Source organism: Vipera berus (genome assembly GCF_964194415.1).
Source record: "Vipera berus genome assembly, chromosome: 1".
Taxonomy (NCBI): domain Eukaryota; kingdom Metazoa; phylum Chordata; class Lepidosauria; order Squamata; family Viperidae; genus Vipera; species Vipera berus.
This window is the reverse complement of record NC_138202.1, coordinates 338,173,462-338,200,281: the sequence shown is the minus strand read 5'-3', so window position 1 is coordinate 338,200,281 and position 26,820 is coordinate 338,173,462. Positions and strand designations below refer to the sequence as shown.

The 26,820-nt window shown below is 40.0% G+C and overlaps 1 protein-coding gene across 2 annotated transcripts; it reads left to right on the top strand.

Annotated features, from left to right (window-relative positions):
- On the top strand, positions 1-22,738 carry NCBP3 (nuclear cap binding subunit 3). 2 transcript variants are annotated; one of them, XM_081318600.1, is made up of 13 exons: positions 1-217; positions 1,350-1,415; positions 2,311-2,416; positions 4,043-4,168; positions 4,360-4,485; positions 5,992-6,065; positions 6,556-6,664; positions 7,395-7,494; positions 10,416-10,519; positions 14,017-14,305; positions 18,180-18,337; positions 18,722-18,886; positions 21,804-22,738. In XM_081318600.1, the coding sequence occupies exons 1-13, from the start codon at positions 35-37 to the stop codon at positions 22,037-22,039; spliced, it is 1,842 nt and encodes a 613-aa protein (XP_081174726.1). In that variant the 5' UTR covers positions 1-34; the 3' UTR covers positions 22,040-22,738. The 2 variants fall into 2 exon arrangements, with proteins under 2 accessions (XP_081174726.1, XP_081174727.1); XM_081318601.1 differs by lacking the exons at positions 1-217; positions 1,350-1,415 and adding an exon at positions 1,926-2,164.
- The last annotated feature ends 4,082 nt before the right edge of the window (positions 22,739-26,820 follow it).

Sequence of the window (26,820 nt, the reverse complement as noted above, 5' to 3'; positions counted from 1 at the left end):
GCCCTCCTTCGGCGGCAGCGGGGCCTGTGGGGCGATGGCGGCTGTACGGGGCCTCCGTATTTCGGTGAAGGCGACCGAGCCGGAGCCCATGGAAGTGGAGGAGGGCGAGCTGTTGCTTCAGACTGGAGCCCCCGCAACCACCTCGCCTCCGATAGCTACGGCATCAGCGGAGGAACTAGCCGCGCCGGTGGGGCGCTCGCTGAGGGAGCTGCTGCCGGTAACGGAGCCTGGGGAACGGGCCGGGTGGAGGGATCACAGTCCGCCGCTTCCGGAGGCCCTTAGACACACAAACCGGGATCCGAGGCTTGAAAGACAGGGCACTCTTTGCGCATGTGTAGACTGCATTTCCATGACCAGAGAGACTGAATTCCTTGGATCCGGATGAATGGAGTTACCGAGATACAGAGCCTTGGTGGAGCAGTGGGCTAATGCCTCCTTAAGTAACACCAGCTGCCTGCAATTAGTGCAGGTTCGCATCCCACCAGGCTCAAGGTTGACTCAGCCTTCCATCCTTCCGAGGTAGGTAAAATGAGGACCCAGATTGTTGGGGGCAATAAGCTGACTTTGTAATAATGCCGCTTGGGGTGTGTGTGAAAGCCCTAATAAGCAGGCATATACATAGAATGAAGGCTACTGCTAAGCTTGTAAGCCGCCCTGAGTCTTCGGAGAAGGGCGGGATATAAATGGAATTAAAATAAAATAAATAAAATAAATAAATACGCGGATGTTGACAAATAGGCAGTGCAACCCTGATTTAAAAGATCTTAGCTTTCTCCCCTCGTTTCTTCTTCTGCCTCAAACTGCTTGCATGGCTGTCTGGCCCCAGATAGAAGCCTTCCCAAGATTTGGCAGGTTTGCACTAAAAAGGGAGTTTTATTTACTGAGTACTTTTTAACTTGGGCTTCGTCATTTCACGGACAGTGCAGTGTAGCTGAGGAGATTTCTCTAGGATGCTTCATGGGCTCTTGAAGAGCCCTTTATGGAGGACATGATGGAGATGGCGGCTTTCTCACAGGTGGCAATGCTCTTTTGGAGGCGGGTGAGGAATGGTAGAAATTTACCAGTCCTTTGGGCTTCAAAAAAAAAAGTACATTACTTCAGTTTAAATTTAACAGGAAGCCTGAGAAAAACAAGAAATAGCAACTGAAATGTTTTTTTAGCTTGGATGACCCTTGTTAATAAATTGGTTTGGATCTTTGGGAATTGGGAGATGACAAAAGGTTGAAACAGGGTTTCTAGGAGAACTTCAGATTAGGAAAGTATATTATAACTTTCATCGTTAATTGGGGACAATATCCTACAGAAAGGCACTTTGTTCAATAATTGTATTAATGATTGTTTTATTTCAGGATACTAGCCGAAGATATGAAAACAAAGCTGGGAGCTTTATCACTGGAATAGATGTAACTTCAAAGGTATTTACATACAGTGATGTGCTTTTCATTCATTTTGGAAACCTGGAAAATGTCAAATTTCAGGTGCATTAATGTACATATATATATATAACTATATAATGGCAAATGTAATAGTTTTCATTATTTTTTTTCTCTAGAATCTCTCAGTGTGAGCTTCCCTTCATAGTTGACTGATCTCCATACATAACTCTGAGCCTGAAGAAATATATTTTCATTCCCCAATACAATCAATTTTTAAATGGGACTGTGACAATTCAAATAATTGAAAATAACATTTGACACAAGAACTTGGTCTCAGTATGCCTGGGAAATGATTGCTTTTTCCTGTCATCTATCATCAGCTTCTCTAATTAATTACTCTAATAGTTATTTGCAGAGATTGGGCTATGGCACACGCTGGACTCATCCCCAGTTTTAGGAAGGCTATTGAATACAGCTGATATTTTATTGCAAGAAGCAATTTATGGGAAGATTTTGTATCCTGAAACAATTGGGCTTCTGCATATTTTTCTTAAATGGGAAGTAACCTATCTTCCTGCTGTGAACGTGAAAAATTGTAGCTGTCTAAATTTATTCAGAAGCTTTTTTAATGGTGGCCTGGATTTTATTTCCCAATTGCATCATTCCCTTCTGTCAGGGAGAGCCAAATGTTTCTGCATCACATGGAGACTTGATAGAAGGAGCAAGTTGTTTTTCCAGTTATACTGCATAAAGCATCAGACCATAATTTCTGCTGCTATCCCATACAGGTAATGTTGTAATACTGCAGAGTAGTACAAAAATGAATTTAGGTTTTAAGACATACGAATGTCTTTTCTATTTTTTGCAAAGCAGATATCAGCTGCTGTTACTACCAGTCACTTGGATATTCAATGACCTTTTTTCCTTTTTGTAGGAAGCGATTGAGAAGAAGGAGCAGAGAGCAAAACGTTTTCATTTTCGTGGAGAAATCAATCTTGCTCAAAGAAATGTAACACTGGATCGAGATATGATGAAGAAAGGTATTGAGAATTGTGTGCTCTGTAAACAAGTAAATCTTCCCATTTGTTCTGGGTTTTGTAAAACTTGATGTTTTGGTCTTTCAGGTTGGATGAAATGCACAACTGATCCTCCTTAATGAGTGTATTTTTCAGTGGACAACTTTGTACAGATGAGAGAATCCAAATGTTACATTTCTTAATTTCAGCAAATGAATTTGTAGACTAGAGCAGTGATTTGGAGGAGTTGGTGGCGGCAGCAGCGTGCTCCAGGGGCGAAAAGAAGCAAGGCCTCTTTAAGGAAAGGGTGGAAGAGTCAGGATCAGAAAAAGGAAAGAAGGCGAGGTTGTCAGAATACAAGCTAATTTGAGGGCTAATCCACATGGAGCCCCATTTCCATCTTTCCTGTTTGCCATCGTTCACTCCCTAGAGACTAAAATGGACAATGTGAAATTTGAGCGGGCCCCGAACAAGGAGTATATATCGGAGGTGGTGACCCTTTGAGAACTGTATGCAACGAAATTTCATTTTGATGTATGCCGATTGGTGTACATTCAAAGTGACAATAAAGTTATCATGTTGATGCTAGTAGTTTGGGAATCAGGCACTTTGTGTAGAAATAGTATGTTGACTGCCACCTCACATTTGCACTTCTCAGCCATTCAGAATCAGTTGCCATGAACGGGGTGGGGGGCTGGATGGTAGGTAGGATGCTTTGGGAAACAAAGCTTCACTGTATCTTTCTGAAATGGACTTCAAGGACAACCGGCTGGGAATGGAATGCAGCTGCATACCAAACCTACGCCTGTAGTGACTGTTCTGAAAGCATCTTGTCTGAGTTTGATATGACATGAGGGCCCATGGGAGGTGACTGATGGAGGACTTGGGGATTTTGGTGCTCGGTTTTCAATTCTGGCTAGGCATTACTGTAATTCACTTGACCTCTAGTAAACTACACCTTTCTTAGTAAATGGAGTTAAGGATCATTCTTATTTACAGGTTCAAGCTGAGGCAGGTCTGACACAGTAGGTGGGTAAATGTTTATTTTAGTACATAGTTATCTGCTATGTACTGAGTCAAATCATTAGTCAATCTAGGATGGTATAATAGTGGAAGATATCGGAAGTGAACTTCAGGACATATAATTTTACATGGAAATATGCTCACATTGAAAAAGCTAAAGTCTTCTTATGCAACTATGTTTCCTGTGATCCTAAAATGAGAACAAATATTGTTGAATTTAAAGAGGGTCATCATTCTTTTGAAAACAGTGAATAATGCACATTGTAAAAATCTGCTCAGATATAAATCTGAATAGATTTTTACGATGTGCATTATTTACTGTTTTCAAAAGAATGATGACCCCCTATCACTCCTTTAACCTTGTTATGCCTACATTAGGGAAAGAATTCCATGATGGACTATGGAAAAGGGAATGAAAGGAATCCTTTTCCGGGTTTTTCATCTAGATAAATCTGATAATGGGACAAAGCAGCCTTTTTTCCTTTTTTGAACTGTGCTTTGTTGAACCTTCAAAAAAGTGATGGAAAGCTGATTTATTTGCATTGTTGCCTGATGTTTTTTGTTTTGCTTGCCTTTTTTTCTTTTGTTAGTTGCTAACACTTAAACTAGATTTTGAATTTCTTGCAGCCATTCCCAAATTGCGACTAGATACCATATATATTTATGGTGTTGATGAAATGAGCACCCAGGATATTTTTGCCTATTTCAAGGAATATCCCCCTGCTCACATTGAGTGGCTGGATGACACATCTTGTAAGTACTATTTATTTTAAGCAGAAAGATTATTCTATGGGAATTGTCACCTTTATTTTCTGTGAAACGTATAGTGGGAATGGAAGAGTTTTTCCTTATGACATTTCTCTTACACTTGAGACAGATTATTGCATTTTTCATTATGTGTTTGTAGTTTGGGCACTAACTGAATTTTATTTCTCTCTTTTGAGGCAATGTTGTTTGGCTTGATGAAGTAACGGCGACGCGAGCACTTATCAACATGAGTTCTATGCCTGGTGAGACAAAAATAAAATCCCAAGAAAACTCTAAGAAAATAGAAGAATCCACAAAGAAAGGTAAAAGACATTTTGTTCCTTAGCCACAGGACTTTGGATTTTGTATGGTACATCTAGGCACACGTTAATTGGTGTTATGTGGAATTCTGAAATTCACTGCTGAAATCACTTATGTAGTTCCAGTGATAGTTTTGCTTGCAGAGATCATAGTATCAGCTTCTACCTCTAAATGTTGTACTCATATTTCATCTATATTTCATCACCTGTGTGAAAAGGCGGCTTAGGTAACAAGACTGAAAAGTATTTTCAAGAAAACTACTGATCATAATAAAGGAGACTGAACATGTGAAACAGTAGACATGTTCAGAAGAATTAACTCAGTTTCAGACCCTTAGTGCTAATCAGACTTAAGCCTTTATTCCATTTTTATCTTTTTGCTTTTGGTTCAACTCCTTATTTTTATAATTAAATATTTTTATTTGCCTCTCCTGAGTCTTTTTTTATACGTTTGTGACATGATACTCTATTGAGGTGGACTATTGGTTTGGCTGAGCTTGTACAGGTAGTCCTTGACTTACAACAATTCATTTAGTGACAGTTCAAAGTTTCAGCAGCATTGGGGGGAAAATGACGTAGGGCCGTTTTTCACACAACCATTGCAGCATCCCCTTGGTCATGTGATCAGAATTTAGGCATTTGGCAACTGACTCATATTTATGATGGTTGCAGAGTCCTGGGGTCATGTGATCACTTTATAACCTTCTGACAAGTCAATGGGGAAGTCAGATTCATTAAACAACAAAGTGTTACTAACTTAACAACTGCAGTAATTCACTTAACAACTGTGGCAAGAAAGGTCATAAAATGGGGCAAAACTCACTTAACAAATGTCTCAATAACAGAAATTGTGGGCTCAGTTGTGGTTGTAAGTCAAGGAGTACCTGTATTGCCTGTGCTGTAGAAAGAACTTTACTTAATTAGTAGAACATGTTACGTATACAAAAGTTTTTAGGTTCAATTCTGACTATACTAGAAAGATATGGAAAGACTCCATCTGGTTTATCTCCAATTTTTGGTTGATCAGACTACAGCAAATAGTTAGGCAGTCCTTAACTAAAGTAATGGCTTTCCCTAATGCAAGAGTGTTTCCTATGCTCTTCCACGTTTCAAGCCAAGTTGAATTCCAATTGCATTACTGCCTGAAAAGTTGTAACCTTGAATGCTTTGGACTGATACTGGGATAATCTGCATGTGAGCCACGTTCTCTGTCCCTGAGCTACTTGGTACTAGGTAGAAAATGTATTTCTTTCATAAGAAGTGTGGCTCATTTTGTGTTCATCTTGAGGCTCATCTTCATCTTCCTTTTCTGAGTCCTACATGGCTTTAGTGCTGGGAACCTGGAGAGTCAACGTTAGTGCAAAAAGGCCAGCTCCGTTCCATTCTTGTGGAGAAATCCTGCTTCATCTTATGACTTCTGCCTTTGTCACTTCTGGGTGATCAACTAGGCCGTTATTTACTAGGTATAGACAAAGTAATGATTGTAAAATGTATTTTTGTTTATTTTAGAAAAAGAGGAGGAAAGCTCAGATGAAGAAACTGAAGAAGGTGAGGTAGAAGATGATCATCCAAGTGATACAGAGGTTAGTGTAGCATGTTTGGGCTGTGATCAAGTCTGTTTGGATAAGAACCCAAAAAAGAAATCAAAACCAAGGAAGATATTACCTATATAGTCCTCCACAACTTGAGCATTGTCTAGATTTATGGTCTTCCTAACATTCTTAGCAGTTACCATGCTAGCTGATTCTGGGAGATGTTCTACGTATCTGAAGAGGGCCCATAATGGGGAAAACTGAAATGAAATAGCAGAATACGACTAATGAGTATCTACAATCTAATTTGCCACCCGGGGGGGGGGAGAGTTTCATTGACAGGCTGAAATAAAATATTATAACATAGGAACTGTGGTTGGCTGCATATTAGACCAAAACAAGCCCCTGAAGCTGAGCCTTGTGCTCCTCTCAAAGACATGTATGAACTGAATGAAAAAATCTGAAAGCAAAATAAAAAACTGGGCTGGTTTCTTCAAGCTGAGAGATCTTGAACCTTTGTGGGGGTTTTTTTTTTCTACAGCTGGACACTTTATCCCAAGTTGAAGAAGATTCCCTTTTGCGTAATGACCTTCGTCCAGCCAGTAAGCTGGCCAAAGGCAACAAGCTCTTCATGAGATTTGCCACCAGAGGTAAAGAGCTTGACCTAACCCTATACAAAGAGTCCATTGCAATGCAGTGCATAGTTATGGCCCAGTTTGTCTTGGTTTTATGGTCTACCGAAATCTTTCCTGAACCCTGAAATAAAACGAATTAGCTATTTCCCATCTATACAGTAATTAACCAAAAATTTCACAGAAATTTCAAAAGAATTAAAAGCATTTGTAAATGTAAAAAAAGAACTTGGTAATAACATGTAATGTGTTGCTGGAGTGGTGAAAATATGGGTGCCAAGTGATCCTCTCTGGAAGGCTCTGCATAACAAAGATGCTACTGAAGAGAAGCCCGTCTCTTAAGAGTCACCAAGTGTATCAGAAAAAGTTTTATCTATGTAGGTTTTCATCTCATCTTTTAATCTTTCCTAATGCTTTCCACTCTCAGATTCATAGGCTATAGATCAGCTGTCTGTGGACTGCATGAAGCCACAGCAATGAAATGTGATTGTGATTTTTTCCCCTATTTGTTGCTTTTTAAAATATTTTTAGCGAAATAACACTCATATTTAGATAGTAAGCCTCTACAGAATTAACCCATATGTTGTGAGTTAAAAAACAAAAAAAATCCACAACATTAAAAAGCATTAGGGTTACATTTTAGCCATTGAAATTGATTCCCACTATGGAAAGAATTTGTGATTGGTTCCGTAGTTCCACTAGTGTAGAATGTTCCTGCATCCACTTAGCATTTTTGCTACTCTTACAGATGACAAAAAGGAGCTTGGAGCTGCCAGGAGAAGCCAATATTACATGAAATACGGAAATCCTAATTATGGAGGCATGAAAGGCATCTTGAGCAATTCATGGTGAGCTGGGGAGAGATACCCCTCGGAAATTGTATTTTCCAAAATATGAGCTATCGTGTTAGCTTGATTCTTTCATTTGAAAGTATCTTTCATTTCCCACATCTCCTGTGTCTGTCAGGCTAGGAAGATATATTGGAAGTATCTTCTCAGTGTGCTCTTCATTCTCTATAGCAGCTTCAGTTAATGCACTGGTTTCATTAGGGCTGTCTTTAGTCCAGGGCCTTCTTACTATATTCTTGGGGTGTGGAATTAGGTACATGCTTGATTACAAGAAGACATTACAAGTAGAAGAACTGCAGCAGACAGCACAAGAAATAAATACTCAGTAATACTGGAAATAGGAACACTCTTGAATGCAGGAAATATCTAGAATAGTTTCCTAGACTCCATATAATTTTCAGTTGTAGTTTGAAAAGTTGCCAACATATCTGCAAGACCAAATTAATATGTATATCTGGGCATGGGCTGGGGAGAAAACAGGCTTGTTAGTTGTGATAGTTGACAGAATATGCTAAAGCTAATCCTGGATTAACAAAATACAATTACCGTATATACTTGAGTATAAGCTGAATTTTTCAGCCCACTTTTTGGGCTGAAAAATCCACTTCGGCTTATACTCCAGTGAACAAAAAAAAAGAACTGTCCCTTCGTTCGGGCCAGGCTGCTGAGAGAAGGGAGCGGCAGAGCCGGTAGACTCTGCCGTTCCGCCGGTAGACTGCCGCCTCCTGGTCCACCCTGGCGCCCGTCCTTGGTCTGCTGCTCGGGCGCTGGGCAACTGCCGGCTGCGCCACCGTACGGCTGCTCCCCGGCCTTCCGGACGGCCCCAGAGGCTGCTGGGCCGCGTCGGCGGCCATGCCCTTCCCTGGCTTGTTCCCGGGGCCCGGCAAGACGCCCTGTGGCCTCTCCAGGTGCCGGGCGGGTGGCCGCTGAGCCGACTCGGCGGCCGCACTCCTCCCCGGCTCGTCGGCTGCTTCCGAGGGCCGGCGGGTTGCTCCGCGGCCACTCCAGCTGATGGGCGGGTGGCTGCTGCGCCGTCTCGTCGGCTGCGCTCCTCTCCGGCTTGTTGGGGAGGCGCGGGCGCTGGCGGCTGCTTCCGAAGGCCGGCGGGTCGCTCCGCGGCCTCTCCAGCTGATGGGCGGGTGGCCGCTGCGCCGTCTCCTCGGCTGCGCTCCTCTCCGGCTCGTTGGGGAGGCGCGGGCGCTGGCGGTGCTTCCGAAGGCCGGCGGGTCGCTCCGCGGCCTCTCCAGCTGATGGGCAGGTGGCCGCTGCTCCGTCTCCTCGGCTGCACTCCTCTCCGGCTCGTTGGGGAGGCGCGGGCGCTGGCGGCTGCTTCCGAAGGCCGGCGGGTCACTCCGCGGCCTCTCCAGCTGATGGGCGGGTGGCCGCTGCGCCGTCTCCTCGGCTGCGCTCCTCTCCGGCTCGTTGGGGAGGCGCGGGCGCTGGCGGCTGCTTCTGAAGGCCGGCGGGTCGCTCCGCCGCCTCTCCAGCTGATGGGCGGGTGTCCGCTGCGCCGTCTCCTCGGCTGCGCTCCTCTCCGGCTCGTTGGGGAGGCGCGGGCGCTGGCGGCTGCTTCCGAAGGCCGGCGGGTCGCTCCGTGGCCTCTCCAGCTGATGGGCGGGTGGCCGCTGCGCCGTCTCCTCGGCTGCGCTCCTCTCCGGCTCGTTGGGGAGGCGCGGGCGCTGGCGGCTGTTCCCGGAGGCCGGTAGGTTGCTCCGTGGCCTCCCCGGGCGTCGGGCGGGCGGTTGCTGGGCTGTCGCGGCGGCTGTGCACTTCCCCGGCTTTTCGGGAGACCGCGGGCGCCGGCGGTAGATCTCGGGGCCCGGTGGGTCGCTCCGCGGCCCCGCTGAATGTCGGGCGTGCCGGGCCCGACAGGAGCGGCAGAGCCTTGCAGAGCTGCTCCCTTCGGCTCCTCTTTGTTCAGGCCAGGCAGCGGAGAGAAGGGGCGGCAGAGGCTTGCAGGGCTGGTAGAGGTGGCGGCAGTCCAGCGTTGTTTCTCCCCCTCGTGCGTGTGTGTGTGTGTCAGACCCGCAGGAATGGCTAGTAAAGGTGGCGGCAGTCCGGCATTTGCGTTTCTCTGTGTGTCAAGCCCCGTGGGCCCGACACACAGGAGGGGGGGGACGCCGCTTCCTTACCAGCCATTCCCGCGGGTCTGACACACGCACGCATGCATGAGGGGGGGAAACGCCGGACTGCCGCCACCTCTACCAGCCGTTCCCGCAGGTCTCACACACACACACGCACGAGGAGGGAAACAACGCTTGACTGCCGCCTCCCTAGCAGACCTTCCCTGCGGGATGTGCTGCCAGGAAGCCTGGCAGCCTGATGAGCGGACCCTGCGAACCGCGGCCCGAGCCAGCTCCGGGATGCTGCCAGAGTCAACGAGCAGCTCGTCGTGGCACAGAATATAGATATGTTGCTAAGAAGGGGCCAAGCTTATACTTATACTCGGCTTATACTCGAGTCAATAACTTTTTTTCAGTTTTTGGGGGGGGTAAAATTAGGGGTCTCGGCTTATACTCGAGTCGGCTTATACTCAAGTATATATGGTACTATGTTTGTTGCAAACAGCATATTTGCATAACGTGCTATGATTAAAGAAATGTAAATTATGTTATGGTATAACACAGTGGTATGGTTCATATGACCCATTAGGATGCTTGCTGGATTCTCTCAGAATACTGAACTATAGCCATAACCAAGCTTCATTGTATTTTGTCATGGTAGTGACAAAAGAGTAAATGAAAGTTCATCATTTTTCTGGGTCATTTGCAAATGGAGGGAGGCACAACCAAATCATCCCTGACCAAAAATTGACTGGTTATATCTAAATTGTCTATAATAAGCCCAGTTTTTAGTGGAAGATTATAGGAAAAACTTACGTTGGTGAGCATGATAGCTGCAAACCTTCTGTGTCATTGCAGGAAGCGGAGGTATCATTCACGCCGACTTCACCGGGATGTAATTAAAAAAAGAACTCTCATTGGGGATGATGATGGTCTGACACCCCCTTATAAACATCATTCAGGTAAGTGAAAACATTTTTGTAATGCAAGCAAATTATAACTACTTCTAACACAGTTGGTCTGTTGTACATTATAAAAGTGTATATAAAACTGGTGTATGAATAGGTGTGTATGTGTATTTTTTTCTGACATAAAGACTTTATTACCTAATTTTGCATGTATATGGGCTCTCCAGTAAAAAGAGTTATCTGTATTATAGAATAGCATAGGAAGGAAAAACTGGGTTTTAGGACTATGCTTTCATTCCACTCTAAAAGCAACAGAAAGTGTTATTCCTGGAATATAGGCCAAGATAGTTTAAGAATCGAAGTAATCTTATGGAGCAAATAACACAAATAGGAAAAAAAAATACTAGACAAATATTTTAAGGCAGGAGTTGGCGTCATCGTTCAGCCCCAAACTCAGATAAAACTAATTACTTTTTTTCAGCCTTTAGAATTGGTTCTTGCAAAACCAAAACAGCCAAGAATTTGCGCATGCAAATGACATGTATGAGCAAACTAAAAATACAACAACCAGGGAACAAACTTTACTTCTCTATACAGAAAACCTCACTGAAATCTTTATACTGATATCTGGTGACTAATCTTGCACTTTAAGCTCTTTTTCAAGGTTTCTAAGAAAACGTCCGTAAAGAAGGTCACCTCAACTAGCTGATCTTGACAAAAAATATTCAGTCAGACCCAATTATTACTTGGATGGGGAACTATCTGGAAATCTGCGAGTGTTTCTAAAATTAGGGAATCAAACCATTCATAAATGCCATAATCCAAATATCGCAATAACAGTAAACAGAGAATCTTAGCTTATAATCAGAAAAGATACCATGGACTGGCTTCTAGAAATTATTAGAATAAGAACAAATGTTTCCAGTAGTGTGTCTTTATGATTCCTGCTTCTTGATTTTCAAATACCATGAGTTAATGTTTTTCAGGAGAGAGACATGTTCATTATTTCTGACATCTGATTCTACCTGGTAAAAGTTGCTTTCATCCAAGACGTTGCTATTACTATTTATGCTGCTCTGTGTCAAAATGAATGCTCAGTATATTAAACACCTATTCTATCAACAAGTAAAGGAACAACAGCGACCCAGAGAACTGTATATTTTGTCCACTCATTCATAATGGTTAAAATAAAATAAGACTTTTCTTAGTTGAGGTGAACCATATTGGGCAGAAATGATTTGATTCCTCATAGCCACTCTGACACTTAGATGGACTAGATAGTAATGGTCAGTGTAATTCAATAAGTGTCCAATGACATCTGTGGGTTAGTAACATCAATGATATTTTCTGGAGCTAAGTATGAGTTGTTTTACTTGGGTGATGATTTCAGAGCCTTTCCTATCAAGAATTGGGTAATGACAGATGAGAGCTCATCTTTATCTGCAAAGTAAAAATATATTTTGGAATTTAAGTGAATGTTCATTTGAGAAACCTTTTTTTAAAAAATTTGTCCTGGGTTTTTTCTTCCCTATATTTTCTTATGTTGCTGGTTTGTTCATGATTTTATGTATCAAATAGCACCTTTGCGAGGAAAGCTCTGCCTCGACCTAATGAGCAAGTGCTTAGGTTTGAGGAGGACATTGCAGAAACTTAACATTCGGAAAGCGGCAAGCCTGGATAATATTCCTGGGCAAGTTCTTAGGGAGTGTGCAGATGAGTTGGCCTGTGTTCTTACAGATATTTTTAAGCTTTCATTGTAGCAGGCAGTGGACCCTTCACGTTTTAAGACTGCAATTATTTTGCTAGTGCCTAAAAACTCTACAGTCACAATTCTTAACGATTATTGTTTCGTTGCACTTAACATCCATCATGATGAAACGCTTTGAAAGACTGATAAAGGAGTATATTGTATCCAGCCTCCCTCTAGCATTTGACTTACTTCACTTTGCTTACCGGGTGAATCACTCGATGAGGATGCTAATTCATCTGTTCCCCATCTGAGTTTGGCACACTTAGAGGAAAGAGACACTCGTGTGTGTGCTGTTTGTCAACTTGCTGTTTGTCAACTTTAATTTGGTATTTAATATGATAATTCCTCCACATTTTGCAAAGAAACTAGGCCTTTTAGGCTTTAATACTCCTTTGTGCAATTGGATTCTTGATTTTTTTTCACTGATAGGCCCGTGTGTGCGAGTTGGGACTAATATTTCTAGCACCATTTCTTTAGCCTAGGTTTTCCTCAGGGCTGTGTCCCAAGTCCACTATTGTTCACCCTGATGACTCATGATGTGCAAAGTTTGCTACCAACCATATTGTGAAGTATGGTGGGCTTCATTCAGGATGACAATGATGGTGCTTATAGGAAGAGGGTTCAGTGAACTGGTGTAATAAGAACAGTTTGGTTCTAAATGTAGGAAAAACAAAACAAAAATCATTGATTTCAGAAAAGTCGGACACAGCGATACATACCTCTGTGTATTAATAATTCAAATGGTGGTGGTGGCTAAGAGTACTGTATTACATTTTTTGGGGTGCAGCTAACAAGTAGGTTAGCTTGGTCTCACAACAGTGAGACACTGGTGGAGTGAGCACTGCAGCACCTGCATTTTCTGCGTCGTATGAGAAGAGCACATCTTCCTCACCATTTTCTATAAAGGGATGATTGGGAATATCCTATCATATGTATTACTGTTTGGTTTGGAAGTATTACTGCTTTGGACTGGAAGGCTGTGTATAGACTGGTGAGGACGACAGAAAAGATAATTGGAAGTTCATTTCCTTCTATCTAGCACATGACATATAAGCCCAGCTTTACCAGAGTCCACAATATTGTCAGGGACTTTACACATCCTCTCGATTACCAGTATTCATTGTTGCCTTCTGGGAGGAGGCTTCGTGCTACCTGAAGAGAACAACTAAACTCTGTAATAGCTTTGTAGCATATAGTATCAACCTTAACTCTCAAGACTCTTTTCTTTCCATCATACATTCAAAATGAACTGTGATTATTATGTATGTAAGTTGTGTTGTCATTTTTGTATAACTTGGCACTTTGGGATGCTGCTGCTGTTATTGTATTACTGTTATCTTTGGGATGGTGACATTGATGGCACTTTTTGTTTTGAGAGAGGGCATCAGAATTTCATTTTAATGTATGCCATTGTGTATACAGAAAAATGACAATAGAGGTTTTTATCTTCTTTCTTCTTCATTAGAGAGTGGTCTGTTGCCACAATCATTACTGATGTAATAGACAAGCTATTATTTATGATCATAATTCATGATACATACAGGGAATATACAATTCCTTAACAGGGGAATTAGCAAAATAGATTTCTAATGTGCTTAGGCATCAGTAGAAGTCATTTGGGAAAGAGGAAGTAGACTAAACCAGCAAAATATTTACTGATTTCTTATTTTTTGGTTTCCTTTTGCAGGTACTCTACATACCACCTAATGAAAGGCTTTTGTTTTTTGTATCCAACCATTTTCACACATAAAATGGTGGGTGCGGTTTTAGCCTTTTTAGAAAGATCTTTCTTGCCTTCCAGGATTAGTAAATGTTCCTGAAGAACCAATTGAGGAAGAAGAGGAGGAGGACCAAGATGATGATCAATATATGGATGAGGATGATCGTGTAGTTGTGGAATACAGAGATGAACTGCAGGCTTACAAGCAGTCTCGTGAACGGAGTGCTCGGCGGTCCAGTGCTAGCGAATCTGATTCTGATGAAATGGACTATGATCTTGAGCTGAAAATGATCTCTACTCCTTCCCCCAAGAAAAGCATGAAAATGACTATGTATGCAGATGAAGTAGAATCTCAGTTGAAGAGCATTAGGTAAGGCTGGTTTACATTGAGAAAGCTGAGTTCCTTTATTTCTTAATCCTAGATTACTTTGGCGAGCAGATGAGGTTTGACCATCAAATTAAGATTGCATAAAAGAAGAAAATTGGTTCAAACTAAGTATGTTGGAATTACAGGCACACTGGTGATATGAAAAAACTGACATGAAATAAAATAAATTTAAAGCAGAATAAATGAAGCAATTTCAATGTAACTGACCACAGAATTATAATAAGAGGTAAATCAGAGACTATTTGAGGATAAATCAAATTAGGAAAAATATTAAATTCAAAAGATAAAAGAGTATATTAACATATATTTTCTTTGCCTGTTCCATTCATACTGTAAACACACTTGAGCATTCTAAATATTTAAATGTAAACATTCCAGTGGAAGCTCAAGATTCAGTCAGGATCAAACTGCAGGCTGTGGGCAGAGTTAGCCTGAAACACTGTATTCTAACCGCACTGTGCCACCACGGCTCTGAATGCTGAAACTGTGTTCCCAGAGAAGCAGACCAGTGGGTGCTCTGCATGGGCATTAATGGAATGTGGGCAGGCAGGCACTAGAGTACAAATTCCCATGCTGCCCAGGGATGCCTCAGGAGAGAAAGCAGCAGGGGCAGGAGTGAGCGCCAAGCACCAAATCACAATCACATGAACGTGGGGTTGCTGTGACTGTCACAACTTTTGAGTATTCATTGTAAGTCCCCCTCATTCAGTGCTATCATAACCAGTCACTGAAGAAATACAGTTGCAAGAAAAAGTATGTGAACCCTTTGGGATTATGTGGAGTTTTGCATGAATTGGCCATAAAATGCGCTCTAAACGTCATGTAAGTCACAACAATAGAAAAACACAGTCTGCTTAAAATAATACTACACAAACATGAGCTGTTGTCATGTTTTAATTGAACATAAGATGGAAACATTCACAGTGCAGGGTGGAAAAAGTATGTGAACCCCTAGCCTAATGACTTCTCCAAGAGCTAATTGGAGCCAGGAGTGAGCCAATCTTGACTCCAATCAGTGTGATGATATTGGATGTGTTGCTGACAGCCGTCCTGCCCTTTAAAAACACACACCTGTTTTGGGTTTACTGGTCTCAAGAAGCACTGTCTGATGTGAACCATGCCTCGCAGAAAAGAGCTCTCAGAAGACCTACGATCAAGAATTGTTGACTTGCATGAAGCTGGAAAGGGTTACAAAAGTATCTCCAAAAGCCTTGATGTTCATGTGTCCACGGTAAGACAGACTGTCTACAAATGGAGAAAGTTTAGCACTAGGTGTGGTCGTCCTGTAAAAATGACTGCAAGAGCACAGCGCATAATGCTTAATGAGGTAAAGAAGAATCCTAGAGTGTCAGCTAAAGACCTACAGAAATCTCTGGCACAAGCTAACATTTCTGTTGACATATCTACAATAAGGAAAACATTAAACTAGAATGGAGTACATGGGAGGACACCACGGAGGAAGCCATTGCTGTCCAAAAAAAATATTGCAGTACGTTTGAAGTTTGCAAAAGAGCACCTGGATGTTCCACAGCACTACTGGCAAAATATACTGTGGACAGATGAAACCAAAATTGAGTTGTTTGGGAAAAACACACAACACTATGTGTGGAGAAAATAAGGCACAGCACGCCAACATCAAAACCTCATCCCCACTGTAAAACATGGCGGAGGGAGCATCATGGTTTGGGGCTGCTTTGCTGCCTCAGGGCCTGGACGGATTGTTGTCATTGATGGGAAAATGAATTCGAGTTTATCAGGACATTTTGCAGGAAAACGTACGACCATCGGTCCGCCAACTGAAGCTCCACAGAGGATGGGTGATGCAACAGGAAAATGACCCAAAGCATACAAGTAATTCAACAAAACAATGGCTTCAACAGAACAGAATACGCCTTCTGGAGTGGGCCAGTCAGAGTCCTGACCTCAGCCCGATTGAAATGCTGTGGCATGACCTTAAGAGAGCGATTCACACCAGACATCCCAAAAATATTGCTACACTGAAACAGTTTTGTGAAGAGGAGTGGTCCAAAATTACTCCAGATCGTTGTGCAGGTCTGATTGCAACTACAGGAAACGTTTGGTTGAGGTTATTGCTGCCAAAGGAGGGTCAACCAGTTATTAAGTCCAAAGGTTCACATACTTTTTCCACCCTGCACTGTGAATGTTTCCATCTTATGTTCAATTAAAACATGACAACAGCTCATGTTTGTGTAGTATTATTTTAAGCAGACTGTGTTTTTCTATTGTTGTGACTTACATGACGTTTAGAGCGCATTTTATGGCCAATTCATGCAAAACGCCACGTAATCCCAAAGGGTTCACATACTTTTTCTTGCAACTGTATTTGTAACCCAAGACGTACCTGTATATTGGGTTGATTATGTTCTTATACTTCTGGACTTTGAAGACATCAGTAATTTCTTTGATCCTATGTTCCTCAATTTTGATGCATCTGAACTTTCCTACCAGTAACCAAACCATTTATTGGCTCACACCAGATGTTCTGTCTATGATACTAAAGCCTCCATATTGGATTGCCAAGACAGACCATACATTTTTCCTAGAGTTTCCAGAAATCATCTCATAAAAGTTAAAAATAAAACAAACATAATTCTGACAATATGCAAAAGAAAGCAGAATGTAAGACTTTAATTGGATAATATGTTCTGGTTCTCACTGACACATTGCAGAAGTAAAGTTAGTTACTAATACCGTTGTTACTAAAGCTCAAACAAATCACACGTGGGTCTGTATGTTCTAATAAAATTTTGTTTCTATATCAAAATATTAGGTGACAGTGCAATTATGAAAGCTAAATAATAATTTTACATTAAGGTGAAGTTCCATGTTTTTAGCAATAGCTATGTACATTATTGATTTTATTTCTACATTGTTAGTTTTAAATACTCAGTATGTTCTAGGAAGTTCTAGGTCCTTCATGATCCAATGAAGTGCTATATATAAAAGTGAATGTAATCATTTTAATAATTCAGTTTTATGAGAAGGAATGTAGATGCATCATTTTTACTCATTCAAACTTAAAATAGCTTCTAACAGCATATAATTTTGCTGTGTTTTTTTTTGTCCAGCAAACCTTTTCATTAATTTAGACCAACTTTTATTTTTGGACTCCATGCATCTTTGGAAAAGAGAAAAGTCACATGTGGATTCTGTGAGTCAAAATTTTTAGGTCCATTTAAATTAATTTTTGAACTGAGCCATGCTCCAAACAATGTTTTCTACACCAAATATACCCAATTCAGTCTTCATTTGATTCAGGTTCTGATGGTTATTTTTCCCACAGCTTCCTTAAGATATGAATTTGGTTCATGCTTTTTTTGATCCAGACTTTAGTAGGTTCTCCCAGTTTCCTTGTTTGTGGAACATCAACAAATATCCAAATTAAGACTTTCTGAATGATATCCATCTCAGAAAACTTGAAGGTTTTAATTCTTAGAGATGGTGAGACATGGGCAGAAGAAGCAATTGCCTGGGAGGATTCAAACATCTTATTTTGGTCAAGATAGACACACACCATTCTAGTGCTGGGACTCCTTTCCGCTCACATTGGTGATCACATTTGGGAAATGTTTGCTCCTGCTAATATTTAGTCTTCCCTGGGGTCAAGGACTTCAGCTAGCCGCTGGGTGATCTTTCCTTGGCTTTGAGATGTTCAACAGAACAGAGGTTGGAGCACTTTCTCACTCCAAAACAACTGGAACCTCAATTTTGAAGTTCAGATTTACCTATTCTCATTAAACCCACACACCTTTTACACACAAAGGTGTTCTGATGGAGTTTGCAGAGTTTGCAGTTTCATGCATTTTGATTCATGCAAGATTTTTTTTTAATGTAGAAATTCAATGAGAGCAGACAGTGTCACTTCCAGCAATATCAAGAATCGTATTGGAAGCAAAGGAGCCTCGGAGAAAGTTACTGATGTGAGACTGCTGTTGGAAGAAAAAAGGCATGGGAGTCCTGGCCTGCATCAGCCCCTGAGCTCTGTGAAATCAGGTAAAGGATTCTCTGCTGTTGATTATCCCGATTTACTTCAGCTTTGGAGGACCTGTTTTGTAACATTGTATTACTTGCATAATTCAGAATAAATAGGATGAACAACGTGGATATTTTTCAGATGCTCGATGCCCCTGAGATGGCATTGTTGATTTGGCCCACTGTTAAGAAGTTTCAGATCATTCACCCTCCTGATACTGCATGTGCATGTACACATACACCCCCATCCACGCCCCCAGTCTTCCCATCGGGCTCTTGGATCATGTACTACCACTGGTATACTCAGCTTAATAATAATGCTTATATTCAGATTCTTCATTGCCATGTTGAGTGTTAGTAAGCAGAGTAAAATTATATGCATGATTGTCCATATATTGTTTCCAGATGTCCGACAGAGGCTTGGCAAGAGGCCACATTCACCAGAAGTTCCTCAGCCGAGCAGCATCTCTTCATCTCATCGTGAGCCTTTGTCTGATGTTCATAGTCGTCTAGGGATCCCCAGGCAAGAAGGGAAAGGCCTTTATTCAGATACCAGAGAGAAGAAATCTGGTCAGTGCTGTGCAGCGTTCTGTCGGGCAACTTTTCTGATGCTTTTTAGAAGCAGTGGTGGCCAAAGGATGTAAACAGCATGCAATTCAGCACTAGTTTCTTTTTTTATATAAAAATCATAAGTCACTCTCTGTTGCAGTAGACAGCATGGGAAGTAATATCATACAGTAGCTTCATTATTGTGCAATGATCTGGCAAGCATACATTGAAATCTCTGCTGAACTCTGATGCTGATTGAGGCAGTCACTGTTTCTTCAACTGCAGGGACGCCGTGACAGTCGTAGGTGCAAGGACTGATTGTAAATCACTTTTCAGCATTATCATAATTTTGAATGGTCATTAAAGAAATGGTTGCAAATTGAAGATCACCTATAAAGTGTTTTTGGTTCTCCGGAAGATTAGACTATGTTGAATTAATTTTGTACAATAAATGAATCTTATCTCAAGAAGAAAGTTTATAAAAACAATATGGCTGAAGTTATTATTATTATTATTATTATTAATAAGTTGGAAGGGACCTTGGAGGTCATCTAGTCCAACCCCCTGCACAGGCAGGAAACCCTATACCATTTCAGACAGATGGCTGGCCAGTCTCTTCTTAAAAACTTCCAGTGTTGGAGCATTCACCACTTCTGGAGGCAGGTTGTTCCACTGGTTAATTGTTCTGTCAGGAAGTTTCTCCTTAGTTCTAGGTTGCTTCTCTCCTTGACTAGTTTCCATCCGTTGCTTCTTGTCCTGCCTTTGGGTGTTTTGGAGAATAGCTTGGCTCTCTTTTCTTTGTGGCAGCCCCTGAGATATTGGAACACTGCTATCATGTCACCCCTCACCCTTCTCTTCGTTAAACTACACATACCCAATTCCAGCAACCGTTCCCTATATGTTTTAGCCTCCAGTCCCCCAATCATCTTTGTTGCTCTTCTCTGTACTCTTTCTAGAGTCTCAACATCTTTTTTATTAATTCTGTACATTAGATCATTCATTGAAAACTTTTGGGAAACCACACTTAGATTCATTCGCTTCCTTGGCAATTTGGATTCCTTAGGTTTTCTTGGCTATTCGGATTCCTTAGGCTTCCTTAGCTATTTGGATTTAAATAAAACAATTCTGGCTGGGAAAAAATAGTATTTTTTAAACAAGTTTTAATTGGTTTTCCAGTTTAACATCCATATATTTAGAAAGCATCGTGGTGACTGGGTAATCAAAAATTCAGTAACAGAGTTTTTAGTACATAATTCAGGTTACATTATCAAAACATCCTTCTCTGTTTTCCTTAACATTTAGTACAACATGCTTAAACTAGTAAATTTCTAAGAATAACATGGTCAGTTAAAAAATTTGTCAATCCAATTTTAGTTATACATATCCATGCCCTGTTTTTTAATTTTACCTAATTTTTGATTTTGGTTATAGTATTCGAGTTTAGCCTTTAATATCCAAAATAACATCCACAACCCAAGTTTCCCTTATTTCACTACACCAAAAATTGTAACATCTAACATACACAAAATAGCTGAATAGATCTACCTATCCATTTTCTATTTCTCATCCTGATACATCAAACGTTACCAATACAATAACCTATAGTTATCAATCTACTTCTACTTATACATAACCAAATTCTGTTTTGATTTTTACCTAATTCTTAGTTCTTAGTTGAAGTATTCAAACATCTTTTAACATCAAAGTGGCATCCATAAACCAAATTTCCATTATTTCACTACACAAATTATAATATCTAAGATAAGTCTGATAGATACATAAGCACTTTCTAATTTTATCTCATAAACATTTTCTATTTCAGATCCTAATAGATCACACATTACTAAAAGAATAGCCTTTAGCAGCTCTCTAACAACTCATTTTTTTAAACCTAACCCTAGCTTTCTTTTTCTGCCAACCAGGTTTCCAGACCAAAACCTTTAGGTTGCCAGATAGGTCTCCCTTCGCTCCAGCATATATTATTTGAATCGAAGGAGACCATCTAACCATCAATAATCCACAAAAGCTAAACCAATTAAAATCATTAGGTTGTTGCCCTGTTGGTTCAAATCTCTGTATTTGCTCTAGTGTCTTTATCTTCAATTCGGTCTGATCTCTTCCATCCTCTGGGTTCATCTGATTTGAGTAGAAGGTCTTATCCAGTTTTGTAGTTGCTGCTTGGCTATCTAGGCTTTCAATAAGCTGTCTTTGTTAATCTTTAGCATCCTTTATTTTGGCATTACTGTCTTCCACTTGATCTACTTTTAAAGTTGTAGGCTCTTTAGATGGGGTTAAGATTGGAAGATTGAAAATAGTATTTTCTATACCGTACCAAATCAGACACAAATAGAATGAGTGTCGGTGTCCTTCCTTATGGGTGAGAGTGCTGGGTTTAATATTGTTCAAAAGGAATGGTTAAAATATTTCATTTACCAACATTTGGCTCTTCAGAGAGAGATTCTGGGGATAGTAATACCCATTTCTTTCCATGTTTTAGCACTATCTTTGCTGTGTAAAGGAAGAGTTGCATTTTGCCACTTTATCTGGAATGAAATACAGAATGAAAAACTCTGATCCTAAAATTCTTGCTGTGGTAAATAAAGTGGGAGGTGGCAAAAAAAAGGTTATCAATGACTTAGGCAGGAATTAATATGTAATGATAAGGATAGGGAGAGAAAGATGTAAAAAATGATGGATATTTTGTAAACCACTCTGGAAGTCTTTAACAGCTGTAGGCAGAGATACAAAGTACATGAGGTATTATTATCCCAGGAGAAGAGATACTTTATTCTCAATACTTTATTCTTACTGTTCAGAATACATTGTAATTGTAAAATCCTAGTTTGGATTGTATCATTGAAGACTTAATACCTCTTTGACAGCATGCTTTTTCTCTGCATACAATTCTTACTACATTCTTCTCTTTGTACAATGACAGCAAATCTACGGACACGTTTGGGATCTGCATCAAAGACGCAGGAAAAAGTCCCAGAGAGAGCAGAAAAATCATCAGGATCACCAGAAGATGACGACTCTGAGCTCCAGCGGGCATGGGGGGCCCTCATTAAAGAAAAAGAACAGTCACGTCAGAAGAAAAGCCGACTTGATAATTTGCCATCGCTGCAGATTGAAATTAGTCAAGAGAGCAGCTCAGGCTCGGACACAGAATCATGATGGCTTTTAGTGCATCCTTGGAGACTGTTCTACAGCTCCAAACTGACTTGTCTGGCCTGGGTCCAGGAGCCTTCCTCTGCCAAACATCTGGTCCAAGTTTCAAGGAATCTAGTATGAGATGTCCTTGCATGGCAGAGGTGACTTAAGCAGTGTGTGTGTGTGTGTGTGTGTTCCTGTTAGGAAGCCGTCAAGATTTGTAGAAGACTTGTATCTTTCCATTAAAATGGAAACAAGATTCTGATACTCCACAAATGATACAGAACATTCTCGGTTGATCACCTTTGCCTTTCTGGTTTTTCTCTGGTTAGCCATTTGGGCTGGCCCTGCTTCTGCTTCTCCTTCTCCAGAATGACCATGAATGTAAATCCAAGAAAGGACAATGAAAATGTTCTCTCTGTTAGTGTCAGCATTTTCTGAATGTGATTCCATCAGAATTGGTTTTCTATATTGGAGAGAAATTTCTTATCTAAAATGAACAAATGAAATCCTAAATGGTACTTTTTGTTTATTATGGAAAATTAACTTAAAAATAATGCCCATGTGTATAATGCTCACTGGGAATATTAATTTATGTATGTATGTGTGTACACATACACACATATGTACAGACATACACATATCTTTGTGGCAGTTTTGTTGTTGGTTACAGTAACAGCTACTATTGTGGTTTTATATATACAGAATTATATATATATATATATATATATATATATATATATATATAGTAGCTGTTATATATGTACATATATATATATATATATATATATATATATATATATATATATATATATATAACAGCTACTATTTTGGTTTCATATATACATACATATATACATATATATACATATATATACATATATATACATCATATATATATATATATATATACATATACATATATATATATATATATATATATATATATATATATATATATATATATATATATATATATATATATATATATATATATATATATATATATATATATATATATAGTGTGTATGTGCATGCACACGTGCATCCACGTGTGCGTGTGTATAAAATAGATTAATGGATCTCGGCATAGCATCCAATAAAAGCCTATGCATAAGGCCTTTTGAGATGAGAAGTGAAGTAAAGATTAGTTTCTGGTCAATCATAGCCCTGTTACTGGAGGTGTGCATATGTTTTGTCATTATTGCTGTCATGATATAGATATCTGTAGTAGAGTCTCCTCCGTATTCCCTAAGTTGTATTGTTTCTTTGACTCTCTTACTTTGATGGGTAAGTGATAAACTTTTATCTGGGCAGCTTCCCCTGTCCCTGCTTCTTCCAATGCAGGAAACAGTTTTTTTAAAGTTTTAAAGTAAGACATGTAGCAAACAATCTTCCCAGCCTGCTAGACTTCTGCAGGGAATGTACCTCTTTAGTGCTATATTTAATACATTTCTTGGGTCTTCCGTCTTTTCCTTTTGGCAAAATGGGAGCTTTCCCCATTCTCTGCAGCTTGGGGGCTTTGGATCATTAGTTTGGAGTTTTGTGACACAGAAGAGCAGTAAATGACTTAAACTATTTCCATGAACAAAACTTGCAAGGTCAGTTAAAAGGTCTTGAAGACTTTCCCTTTTTGTACTGGTTTTCATTTGTTTAACAGTGGATTCTAAAGATTATAAATGACAAAGTAAATGTGATGTTTGATTATGAAGGAACTGTTCAAGTGCATACTTTCCATCATATAAAACACAATTATTTGTACGCACGTACACACACACACACATGGTTAATATAACAAAACGTTTTTATTACAAATAAAATTCTGATCTTAACTGTAGTATATCTCAACATCTCTGCTATCTGATTATCACAGTTTCAATTCTGACTGCAAAATAATCTGGAGAGCTGAAAGCCATAAAGCTAGCTGAAAGAAGGAAACTAATGATATTGTCACATCGTGTTAAGCCAGAATTCCTCTGATCTACAAGCAGAGTGTTTAATGCAGGTGCCTGTTCATTCTGATGTATAGGAAGTACTTTCAAATAAGAAAAAGTCAGTAAATCACAAGGAATTGATAGACCCAACAAAGCAGGTTCACACTTTAAAGCTATCATTTTTAGTTTGTTACTGTTTAATATTAACTTAACATCAAGAAAACCAAGATCATGGCATCCGGCCCTCTCAATTCCTGGCAAATAGATGGGGAAGAAATGGAGGTAGTGACAGATTTTATTTTCTTGCGCTCCAAGACCACTGCAGACAGGGACTGCAGCCAAGAAATTAAAAGACGCTTATTCCTGGGGAGGAAAGCCATGGCAAATCTAGACAGCACACTAAAAAGCAGAGACATCTCCCTGCCAACAAAAGTGCGTATAGTTAAGGCTATGGTCTTCCCAGTTGCAATGTATGGCTGTGAAAGTTGACCATAAGAAAGGCTGAGTGCCAAAGAATTGAGGCCTTTGAACTATGGTGCTGGAGAAGACTCCTGCGAGTCCCTTGGACTGCAAAGCAATCAAACCGGTCAATCCTAGAGGAGATCAACCCTGACTGCTCTTTAGAAGGCCAGATCCTGAAGTTGAAATTCAAATACTTTGACCACCTAATGAGAAGGAAGGACTCACTGGAAAAGAGTCTTATGTTGGGAAAGGTTGAGGGCAAGAGAAGAAGGGGACGACAGAGAATGAGGTGGCTGGATGGAGTCACTGAAGCAGTAAGCGTGAGCCTAAATGGACTCCAGAAGATGGTAGAGGACAGGAAGGCCTGGAGGAAAGTTGTCCATGGAGTCGCAATGGGTCAGATATGATTTTGCAACAAACAACTGTTCAATATAGAGTAATGGTAAAAAGACCACAAAATAAGGCTCTGCTATTTTTGTGGAGACCAGATGGTCATTAAAATGGTGTTTTGTGTTTAGGTCAATAGTGGATTGTTTCAGGTGAATTGGCAAGTGAACTAAAGATTGTAATTGTACAGATAGTCTTTGACTTACAATCACAATTGGGACTGAAATCTCTATTGCTAAGCGATATCATTAATTCAGTTGCATCGGATTTTGTAATATTTTTTTTGCCACGGTCATTAAGCAAATCATGGATGTTGCACCAATAACAGAAAATGCAGGAAAATGCCTAGAGATGCAGAAAAATGCTTAGTTGTATGCTCACATTGTTGCCTATACCACCTAGCACTGATGGCAATCCCCCTGCAGAAGACCAAAGCAGAGGTGACAGGACTCAATTAACATGGACATTAAAATTATCTGATTGGACTATGTGTCTATGGATAGACTGTGTCTATGGATGAAGAATAAAAGGTTCAGCGAATCTCACAGAGGTTAAATAAATCTGGCTTCCCCCACTGACATTACTTGTCAGAAGTCCCTGGGAAGGTCTCAAATGGTGATCACATAACTATGGGACACTGTGACTATTGTTAATATTTGCAGGTTGCAAGCACCCAAAATTTGATCGTATGACCCTGGGGGGGGCAATACAATGGTCATAAATGTGAGGACTGGTCACTTTTTGAGTCAGTTTTCAGCACCATCATAACTTTGGTCATAAATTGTTGTAAGTTGCGGACTATCTGTAGTTCAAACAGTATGTGTTTTCTGTGGTCCTGAGTTCACAGGATTTTCTCAAAGATCAGTTTGGTGGCTAATGCTGAGGGGTATCTTCAACTTCCATTTTCCTTGAATTTTTCAATAGTACATTTTATGTATGTTCCCAACCTTAAAAATGAAATGTTTCACTTGCAGCTGAACAAATCATAGGTAACAGCTCTTAATGTATGTGGAATGAGGGAAAAGAAATATAATAAACATGGATCAAAACAGCCTAATCTGAACATTTCATCATAATGACACAGCAAGATTTAAAAAGTTCTAAGTGTTTTGCCATAGAGAAATAATGGGAATGTAAAAAAGTTTTTTACTCCCTCATTTTTCTTTGGAGTCGGAAACATCAGTCTTGTAACCCCCACACAGTGCTCTCTCTAACACCAGCCTTACACAAAAGTAGCCAAGAGGATTTTTAAAAACATTTTAAAATGTTGATTCAAGCTTTTTATGTGCTGGCATAAAGTGTTTTAACAAGCTGCTTTTCTTCAACATACTCTCTGAACAAATTAAAATAAGCAAAACTGAACTTTTCTAGTTATTAAGGCTTTGGGGGTGAAGGTTCATTCTCTGAGTTTGTGGGTTGGTTTCCAAACGTCTCCTTACCGGGCTATTAAGTTATTAAGACTTTGTTGTGCATTATGCATCTTTTTTGAATTAATGAAAGGGGATATAAAGAATGGTAATGAGAAAGCTGCTCAGAAAAGCGTGAATAGAATAATATGAAGTACCAGAGGAAAAAATATGATTGGGAAATGAAATGAAAGACTGAATGAGAAAAAAAACCTGAATGTAAGACATTGCTACAGAAAAATGAGAACAAAGAAATACTATATAATGTATACAGAGAGAACAGTTGTGAAGAATATAGTCGAAGTAAGGAATTTTAAGATTAAAAAAGACAAAAAAAATGTGGAATATTTTTTATGGAAATTTTTAAAAAAATCTTGGAAGTAGGTGAAAAGTTGGTCTAAAATAGAATCAAGGGAATTAAAAATGAAAAAAAATATTTAGGATGATAGCAATATATTGAAGAGTGGAATCAAAGGGAATATATAAAGGCCAGTATCCAGGGAGACAGCTAATGAAAATTAAATCATAAATATAAGATTTTTGAAAAACAATAAAGCCATGATTTTAGAAGGTATAGCTGAAGAAATAATGAAATTAATGATTTTTTACTTATGGG